Source organism: Palaemon carinicauda, chromosome 5 (assembly GCF_036898095.1).
Source record: "Palaemon carinicauda isolate YSFRI2023 chromosome 5, ASM3689809v2, whole genome shotgun sequence".
Taxonomy (NCBI): domain Eukaryota; kingdom Metazoa; phylum Arthropoda; class Malacostraca; order Decapoda; family Palaemonidae; genus Palaemon; species Palaemon carinicauda.
In genome coordinates this window covers 180157070-180167554 of record NC_090729.1, presented here as the reverse complement: position 1 = coordinate 180167554, position 10485 = coordinate 180157070, and the positions used below count along the sequence as shown (strand labels likewise).

General features: G+C 37.5%; 1 protein-coding gene across 4 annotated transcripts in view; it reads left to right on the top strand.

Annotated features, from left to right (window-relative positions):
- The window catches only part of LOC137641657 (uncharacterized), an 83002-nt gene that overhangs the window by 37310 nt on the left and 35207 nt on the right, over window positions 1–10485 (top strand). For 2 of the 4 annotated variants that reach the window (XM_068374412.1, XM_068374411.1), the window contains exons 3-8: window positions 606–732; window positions 1014–1094; window positions 3050–3202; window positions 4440–4583; window positions 6018–6134; window positions 6578–7825. In XM_068374412.1, the coding sequence (XP_068230513.1) occupies window positions 606–732; window positions 1014–1094; window positions 3050–3202; window positions 4440–4583; window positions 6018–6134; window positions 6578–7825 (1870 nt within the window). Of the gene's footprint in view, window positions 1–605; window positions 733–1013; window positions 1095–2413; window positions 2435–2606; window positions 2685–3049; window positions 3203–4439; window positions 4584–6017; window positions 6135–6577; window positions 7826–10485 lie in introns of those variants that run through there. The other 2 variants (XM_068374414.1, XM_068374413.1) reach the window with 2 other exon arrangements.

Sequence of the window (10485 nt, the reverse complement as noted above, 5' to 3'; positions counted from 1 at the left end):
CTACATGCATATGGGAGGGCCTCTGGTTGAATGCCATGGGTAGGATGAGGGGAAACCCTTTTACAAAAACCCTGCCTTGAATTTTAACACAATGGTGGTGTGGAACGAAAGTTAGAACAAATTCAAATACAATTTCTTAAATGCGCCAATTTATATAGAAACAGAGAAAGAGGTAAAAAAGACAGACATCAGATAAGGAGGTGGAGTGGGGTTGGAGAAAGAAGGGAAGTCAGTTATCTGAGATGTGGCACCAGTCGGAGAATCAGTTTAAAACCAGGTGCCATCCCATATTGGCCATTTTTCGCTGCGTTGAGTATAGTTCTTTACTTCCCTGTTTCTTACCTGTGGTGGCCCAATTTACCAGTTCTGGCCCTTCGTCTTGTAGCATTCTTCTTTTCAAATTATGGTTGCAGCTTGGCTTGCGATATTAATAGTGGAAAAATCCAAAATAAAGAAGCGTATTTGATATCCTTTAATATCATCACTGCTTTTGCCTTTGTAGGGAATTGGTATCTTGTTCAGAAATCCCATCGGATTTGTATTGACATATATTGACCTATCACAATGGATACAATTAATCTATAACTTAAGAGTTCTTTTTTTAGGCTTTGTCAATGCGACAATGAATGTGTTCGTTTCGGGGACTGCTGTCGCGACAAGGCCCAAGCTGATTGGGGAGACGGGAGAGAGGAAGGCAGTTCCCGCTACTCATGTAGGAAGATGCAGACAATTGTGAGTAGATTATCATTATTGCTATTATATAGTAGTGGTGGAGAAGCCATTGGTTTAATTGTACTTCTTTTGTTAAAGTTTTTATAGTTAATATATGAGAAATTTATTTTAATGTTACCGTTCTTAATTTTTTTTTTTACCTTGTTTCCTTTCCTCACTGGGCTAATATCCCTGAGGGAGCCCTTGTGCATATATCATCTTCTTTTCCAACTAGGGTTGTAGCTTAGCAATTATTAATAATAATAATAATATGATAATTATCATATTCATGTTGATTTCAGAGTACAATCGGAATTCTTATGGTCGAGTCGTGCATGGCGGACTATGAAGATAAAACAGTTGAGTCGTTATGTCGGCAACAGGTAAGATTTACATATGCACCTTTATGTAGTATATTCCTTTGTTTGGTGTGGACTCTCTCTCTCTCTCTCTCTCTCTCTCTCTCTCTCTCTCTCTCTCTCTCTCTCTCTCTCTCTCTCTCTCTCTCTCTCACAGTATCAATATTTTTAACTAAACTGATGCAGCGATAACTTAGATCACCTCAGAAACAGATATAATAGGAATTGATAAAATTCACAATAGCTCCTTGATTACATAATTTCCCAATAAGTAAGAGGACTTGAGTTTGTGCTTAGCTAATAAGCTAACCAATGCTGCAATTTTTAAGAAATTTGCTTAATTACGAAGGCCCTGTTCATACTTAAATAGTTCAAATTATTTTTAGTGTCTTGTAAAACTATCCTTTGATGAATTTAGCCATTGAATCGTTTAATGGATTTAGTCAGTTTATGACTGGAGAAATCTGACCGAGGCCCTTTGCGTTAATAGGCAGAGGAGGAGATGATGTAAAAGTATTATTTTTTGACTAAGATGTTGCAAAGAATTTCTTACTTGGTTTGGCATTTTCCTCTTATACATTATGCTACTGGTTCCCTTTACTTTTTTTTGCTTACTGTACTCTCGACATTTTAAAAACTTTTTCTCTTTTACATTCGTTTGTGGGAAATCTCTTGATCTCACTTGAAATTCCCTTTAAATTACCATATATTTTTAATTTACTTGATATTATCTTTAATTTACTCGAAATTCTTTTTAATGTAACTTAAAATTCTCTTTAATTTACTTGAAATTATCCTTAGTTTGCTTGAAATTATTTTTTAATGTACATGAAATTTTACTTGAATTCATTACTTGAGATTCTCCTTAGTTTACTTGATATAATTTTTAGATTACTTTAAATTCTTTTAATTTTACTTGAAATAGTATTTTATTCACTTGAAATTCCTCTGTTTTGCCTAAAATTCTCTTTAATCTTATTTTTTCAAATTCTCAATTGTTTTACTCTAAATTCTAATTAATACTTTCAAGAATTTAATAAAGTAAAAACTATAAGAATTTACAAAAATAAAAACTACAAGAATTTGATAAAATACAAACTACAAGAATTTGATAAAATACAAACTACAAGAATTTAATAAAATACAAACTACAGAATTTACTAAAATAAAAACCACAAGAATTTACTAAAATACAAACTACAAGAATTTACTAAAATACAAACTACAAGAATTTACTAAAATAAAAACTACAAGAATTTGCTAAAATAAAAACTATCACAATCTGTTAAAGTCGTCTTCACTTTTCACCCTCCGCGAAGACTCGTCCCAGATTTCCACACTCTGAGTTTATCTGATCCTGTGCGGTAGAACAAGAATACGACCTCTTAATTCAATAATTTTGTTTTCCTTTATTGTAAAGGAATTAAAGGATTGTCTGGAGATCTTTATCTTCTCGTTGGCTCTTCCAACCTGTTTTCAATTAGCGCTTGATGAAATTTGCTTTTACGCCAGTTTTCTCTTACACACACACACACACACAAATCCACCATTGTTTCATAAAAAATAATTTTCTATTTTTAGCGTATCATCTTCAGCTTTATAAAATGGATTACTGTAATAGTTTATATATGAACGATTTCTATTACTGTTGTTAATGTTCTTAAAATCTTCTTCTTTGTCTGTATCTTTTCCCTCTTTTTGAATTGTTACTGTTTTTAAGAATAATTTGTTTTATAGTTCTTGTAGTTTCCCTATTTCCTTTCCTCGCTGGGCTATTTTCCTTGTTGGGGCCCTCGGGCTGATACCATCCCGCGTTTCCAACTAGGGTTGTAGCTTAACAAGCAATTATAATAATAATAATAATAATAATAATAATAATAATACATGGGTTCTGGTTTGATCTCAGATCCAAACAATGTACTGTATGTCTAAATTTAACATAACTAATAGATTTTTATTTTGTTTTTATTTTTCTCAAGGTGTCTGAGTCTGCTTACAGTTATGTTTTGGATCTACCAGTAACTTCCAAAGACACAAACATAACTTATGTCAACTTCCATTGCGCCGTTTGCAACAACGATGCAACCAATCTGCACCAGTGGAATGTTACTATCAACTGTGTTACGGGACAGGTAGGCCTAATGGTGTAAGAATGTGGGTGTTGTTTTGGTATACGATCTCACTTCACTTCACGGCGAAGCAATGACCATTAGATTTTCTAAAATACAATGTATTGCGAATAATTATCTAACAAATAATAATCAATCATTGAGGCTCGAGTGAGCAGCTCAACATTGCCGCTTGCAGTGCATACGGAACTTTTTATTTCTTCACGAGCGAAGCGAGCGCACGGCGTAGCAAGAACCATTAGATTTTCTATTATTCTTGTTGTATTTTACCTATTAAAAATATTGAGATCGCATACAAAAGCAAAAGAATAATTTCTCAGATCACGCCATAAATGAGATCGCATACCAAAACACCACGGAATTCTGTTCTCTGTTAGGGTCTTGGGTAGTGCCATAGCCATTGGTACCATGGCCTTCCACTGTTTTGGATTAGCAATTTAAATTTGGGCATACTGTTATATCTTATTTCTCTTCCTCTTGTTTTTAAAGTTTATTTATGAAAGATCTAATTTAATGTTGTTACTGTTCTGGAAATATTTTATTTTTGTTGTTTATTCTTCTCTTATAGTTTATTTGTTTCCGTCTTTCCTATCCTCACTGGGCTATTTCTATCTGTTGGAGCCCTTGGGCTTATAGCATCTTGCACATTTTTGTGTTATATTATTATGATTAATTTTTATTTGATATGAAGTGTTCAAACGGGCCCTTTCTGAGTGTGGGGTTACATTAACGTGGTGAAAGGTTTTGTGTATCGCCATGACCAGCAAAGCTGTACTAGTCAGGGCCACCCATACTAGGTGGGTTTGCTGTGAGTGATCACACTAAAGTCTCTCACCATCACCAATCCGCAGTGGCCAGCGTTGTGATGAAAATGGCCGAATCCCATACATGACTTGAGGATATATCTGAGCCCTTTGTCCTACAGTGGACTAGAAACGACTGTATTTGTTGTATTCATACGGGGCAAGCACTAAAGGCATGTACTGTACTGTACTTACAAGTTGTTTGTCCACAGAACTGAATATTCGTGAGGGGAAATCAATAAATACACTGAGAATAGGACAGTCAAGTAAAGAAAGTAATACATGGTTAAATAATTAGATAAATAAAAAATCAACTTACGTAACAAACACTAGTGCATTATGTTTATGACATCTTTAACTGCTATGCACTAAGTACTGTACAGTATTTCGGCTCTTATTGATACAGACGTTAACTGATCCTAGCCTTATTGTTTCAGATAAAAAAGGACTTTACTATGGAAGAATTTATGTCAGAGGCGCTCTATTTTCCTGGTCAGCGTCGATGGGAGCGTTATACCTACAGATCTCGCGCAGACAAAAAACATAAGGTGTACCAGAACAGATATTACTGCTCGCTTGAGGTATGGATTCTGGAAATCATATACTTTAAAATCTTCTCTTAGATGCTGCACTTTTTTTTTTCATGGGGATAACTGGCTGCAATAAACAAAGGCTACATAGTGCTTTATTATTTTTCATATATTTAGAAAGCCATCTTCTGTCTTCTCATTTTCATGATAGATTTCTGTTGATGTAGAAATCTGGATTTAATTTTTAATTAATAAATTAGTCTATTTTGAATTTATGATTATCTATTACGTAGTTCATTTAAAGAGATTTTGACGTAGGAAAAATCTATTTTTGGGTGAGATGGCCATGTCGTCCTGATGGAAGTTCCCTTCGGCTGCTTCCCACTGTATAATATTTCCGTAAATATCGTGTATAATCAGGGACGTATCCTAAGATAACCATAGATATCTGCACTGTATATATTTATTTCATGTTTGGAAAACTTTATGGTCAGTGAGTACTTATCAAATGCTTTCAAGAAGCATGCAATGTCAAAGGAGTTAACCATTAGTCGTAAATCTAAAGTGAAGGCTTTGATGCAGTAAGCAGAGGAATCACACTGTTAACATTCTAGTCTTCTCGCAGGGTATTATTGCTGTTAGTGCTTTTCATGCACTGCACTGTAAGCATAACCAAAGAATCTTTGCATCATCCCTTTGGTCCCTAGTAGCATCCACTTTCTAGCCTTCTACTTTATTTCCATTCCGTTTCTTTTCTTCCATATTGCTGTCCAACTTCTTCTAACTTTAACCCAGTGCTGAATGGCCTACCTGGCCCAAGTGCTTGAGCCTTGCCTCATAAATTCAAATCAATACTTTCATTAAAGATTGCAAAATTTGAACCAGAATCTAAAGATTTATAGTTTAGATAAATCTCTATCTTCTCTATATACTTCATTAGGACATCTTTTACATTTCCTCATTTTAAGTATATTTTATATTTTGAATATATTGAAGGAATAAAATTTGTAAATTATAGCCGTAAAGTACATAAGTTCTAATTCACAAATGTCACATTTGTAAGAGAATGTTTGTTTGAAATTTTTTGATGCGTAGCCCGATTAAACTAGAAGTTAGATCAGCAATTGTTTGATCGGCCTATTTAGCCAATAGATTTTTTTTTTTTTTTTTTTTTTGTAGAAATTTATACTCGTAAAATATTGGAATAAGTCACTTTAAAATTTTTCCAATTATCAAATACTGTACACATTTATTCATAGATATCTCTGTGAGTATTTTAAATTTAGTATGGGAATTTTTCTAATTAAGATCTGGGGAACAAATTTAAAACTCAACCATTTCGGGCAGAGATAAATTTTAACATAATTTTTTTCATGATTTTATAACTGATTCTTTGTTATTAATAAATATTCTCACTTTGAATAAAAATGGTTATTTGCCATATTTTGAACACTTCTCATATAATATTCTTATTACATTACACAGGTTGAAGAATTTGAAAACAAAACTGAATTTGCCCTAAACTATGGAGGTCGCCTGTGCATGTTTCCGAAAAGCACGTGTCCAGAAAATCGAATTGGCAAAGGAAATTGTAAGGAACAGGTAATCAATAACTTGAGTTCTGTAATTGACATTTTCAAAAGTAAACTGGTACTGTACTAAAATATTTCAATTGAAGTGTTTCAAAGCTATATGAAGTTCACCATAACTGTCAATTATTGTAATTGGCAAATAAAAGGATTTGCTTGATGGTTTGCACAAATAGGGATGGATAGGATCACAAGATGATGAGGTGATATAATAATGTTCTTGGCTGCTTACCTCTTAAAAGTACAGTATTGTATCAGTGGTTTTATCCTTGCATGTAAACAGTATGGGGTTAAATTCTGTTTATTAATAAATAAAATATTGTGTCATGCTCATAGAATTCCTTGAAATAAACCGTATAAAAAGACTATTGTAGACCATGCTGTCTCTTGGAAGCACTCCGTACTCCTTATTACCATTATTAGTAAAGTGAACTAGGGATTTTGTTATCATTATAGGTACGGCATTGTGACCCTGCATGGCCTGATCATCTCGACAGAGAAAAGTGTCAACGGTATTCTCACCTTGTGACCTTCAAGAATGACGAGGGTCGGGAAACATATTATAAAAACCCACACTGTGCCCGATGTAATTTTGTCAACGTGTCTTCAAGCAATCTCAAGTGTTTTAATCCCCCAGATAATTTTGATTACTCTAACAGGAGAGCAAATCACCGAGGGATGATTCCAGTATTTTCTGTTTTAATGGACTTCAGTAGCAAAGACTGCAACAATGAAAATGAACTTTGGGATCCAATCCATATGAAGTGCCAGAAAATATTATGTGGTTACCTTTTCAAACTTGAAAATGGCCAGTGTGTTCGAGATGAAACGGTCTTTGAAAAGTTAAGAAATTCCTCTTTCCTGGACAACAGTTGCCCAAAGATTCTTCTGCAAGGCTACCTGGCCAGAGAAAATGGATCTGTTTTTATGAATACATCAAAGAAAATATATGATGTGGGTTCTTATGAAGTCGTCAACATCTCCCACATACTGATTTGTAACGAGAATCATCACTATTTGTTAAAATTTTCTGATGCTCATAAATTACTGACACTCATCGTGATGGTGATCTCCATTGTTTCTTTAGCTTTCCATATATGTATTTATATGCTGGTTCCTCGTTTCAGGAATCTACCTGGAAAGAATCTATTTTCTTTGGCATGCTGCCTCTTCATAGCTCATATTCTGTTTCTGACCGGGATAGGAGCAACATGGTATCACGAGCTGTGTGTCTCGCTTTCTGCTATTCTTCATTATTTCTGGATGGCATCTTTCTGTTGGATGAATGTCATGAGCGTGGATGTCTGTCGTACGTTTAGAAGTCAGTTGTACAGAGGTGATCTGAACAGCCGGAAAACCTACATCTGTTACTCCCTATATGCCTGGGGTGTCCCTGCTTTGGTTGTACTAATTGCTCTGGTCTTCGACAATGTTGATATTGTTGCTGACTATAGACCAGAGTATGGCACAGATTATTGCTGGATAAACAATCGTTATGGCCTTATATTATTTTTTGTCATGCCCGTAGGAGCTATCATCATAGAAAACATGGTGCTGTACTTTGTGACAATTTGTTGCATCTGCAAGCAAGCCAAGGCTGCGAGTTATGCTGGTACGCGATCTCAGAGTGTTAAAAAATCGCAGACACCATCAGAGGACAAAGGAGCAAAAGGCAGCCATAAACTTGGAAAGTTACACCCGCAGGTGAGTTCGGAAATTTGTCTTTCATAACTGTTGTTGATTATACCATATTTAATGGAAAAACTGTTTAAAAAAAGATACTTATTACTGTTATCTTACAGGATTTTTATTGACATAGATTTTGATACTGTGGTAAATACAAGAGTTTTAAATATAAAACTTACCCGCTGGTTATATAAAAGAGCTGAAGTCCCTGACGCCAGGGCAGAAAATTCAAATCTCGCGCTATCGAAGATACGCCAGGTGTACCAACCGCACCCTAGCGGTAGAACAGGTGGAACTACACACCAACTCCAGTTCTTCTCTCTGCCGTCATAGCTGACTGACATACAGAAGTTCGCTCTCGTGTTTTTACTCTCTTGGGAAGTTGTTTGGTGATGTACAACGTTCTTTTTTGAGTTTAAGCTATCGTTGATTAATTTTCCTTGGTTCTTATCTTGAAATCTTTTTGTTTGAGATTTTCTTTATTGTTTTTTTCCCTTACTTTTTGCTTGTCGGTCTCTCACGTTAACTTTAAAATGGCCGACTCCTCCCCTGCTCAGCGTAGGTGTGTTAGTGAGGGTTGTCGTACACGACTTCCTAAGGGATCTATTGATCCTCATTCTATTTGTGTAAAATGTAGGGGTAAATTTTGTTCATTAGATGATAGGTGTAATGAGTGTCTTTCCTTAACTAATGATGATTTTGGTACTTACGATCGTTATGTTAGGAGATTAGAGAGAGATAGACTTAGGCGTAGTTCTTCCCGATCTGTGGATAGAACCTTACCTAATTTACCTGTTCCTAATCCTGTTCCTTCCCCTGTGGTGGTAGATCAGGAACCTACTATGAAGGACATGTTTACTGCTATTTTGTCTCTTGGTGAGAAAGTTGAGTCCTTAGCAGCCGATAGAAATACTATCTTTTCAGAGTTAAAGGTATTGAAAAACCGTGATCCTATCGGAACTGTGGAAAGTGTTTCAGTATCTGATGTGGTACCGAAGAATCGTGACTCTCTCGGTGTTGTGACAAGTGTTGATAATGTGGTTAGTGTTGCGGAAGGTGCGTCGACTCGAGTGTCTGATGTGGTACCGAAGAATCGTGACTCTCTCGGTGTTGTGACAAGTGTTGATAATGTGTTTAGTGTTGCGGAGGGTGCGTCGGCACGATCTTGTCGTTCACCTAGCCTTAGACCTCTTTCGAGCTCTCGAACCCATGGGAGAAGTAATGTCGAACGGCTTAAGGGAACGAGAAGCATCATCAATCGTGCAGACGTCCCCTCGAACGTTCCTGTTGCCGTAGCTCAGGTCGTTCACCCTCATCGTAGGAAAGGTGAGGTTCATACGTTATCCCCGTCTTCCGATGAAGGGTCGGGGAGTGAGATCTGGCGGCGAGCGTCGAGACCGCTTAAACGCTCCCATGTTGATTTGGACGCGGCGCGTCAAAACACACAGCGTCGGGAATCGCCTGTGCGGCCAGGATGTAGTTCGTGGGGTTCACCGGAACGTTTCCGTTCTCCCAGCGCTTGCACTCCGGCCAAACGTTCAGATCACCGTGTTCGTGCGGATATGATTCCTTCCGATTCGGACCTTGTAACTATTCATGCACCTCCTCTTCCATCGGATTGGCTTTCTTCCCCTGAAATGCGTGGTGACATTAGTGCGAATCTTCCTTCTAGGAGTTCTGTTGATCCGAAATGGACTGCGCTTTTGTCTATGAAGGAACAACTCTCTTCGTTGATGGATTCTTATCAACCAAGTGTTGGCGTTGTGTCTGGGCGTTCGATGTCAGACCAGTTATCGCACAAACGTTCGATGGTATATGGCCTTGACGAGTTATCACTTAGACGGTCTCCCATTCACAGTGTTCAACGCCAGGTTGATTTTGATGAGTCGCGTCAGAGAGTTTTGGTTGACCAGTTTGCGTTTTCTGGTCGCGGGGAAGAGCGTCGGCGTCGACAAGTGGACGAGACGCGGCAACAATTTGAAGTAGTGGATCGCCCGCGGCAACAACTTTTGGACGCGGCGCGTCAAAACATTGGTTTACAGCGGCGACATCCTGACTCCTTTGATCGCTCGCAGCAACAGTCCTCGGACTTTACGCGACCTCGCGGCGATCTTCAACAGTTACCTTCTGATTTCAAGCGTTCTTCTGTTCAACAACAGTTGAATTCTAAGCGGTCTAAGCAGTTGTTGGTTGAGGATGATCGTCTACATGTCCGTGTTTCGCATCAATCTACTTCTACTTCTCCCCACCAAATTGACTCAGATGTTGGCCTTGACAGGCAGTCCCATCCAGACGTTGTTCCTTCGGTTCAGGCTGCAGCTGTTGCTGCACTGCCAGAAGACGAACCAGAGGAAAAGTCGGATGAGGATAATCCTATTGAGGAAGTCTCTGAGAATGAGGAGGAGAAGCATTATCAGCATGCTGTGGACCTTCGCAAGTTTATGCTTATTTTGACTGGAATTTTCCCGGATTCTTTTACCCCTGTGGCCCCTCGTTCTCCGCCTTCTGAATTCATCTTAGGTAAAGCTACTAAGGTTCCAGTTTACACCAAGATGGTTCTTTCTCGATCTTCTAAGCGGGCCTTGAAGTTAATGGGTTCTTGGTTGGACTCCAAGAAAGCTTTTGGCAAGACGGCCTTTGCCTTTCCTCCCGCTAGGTTAGCCTCTAAATCTAGTGTG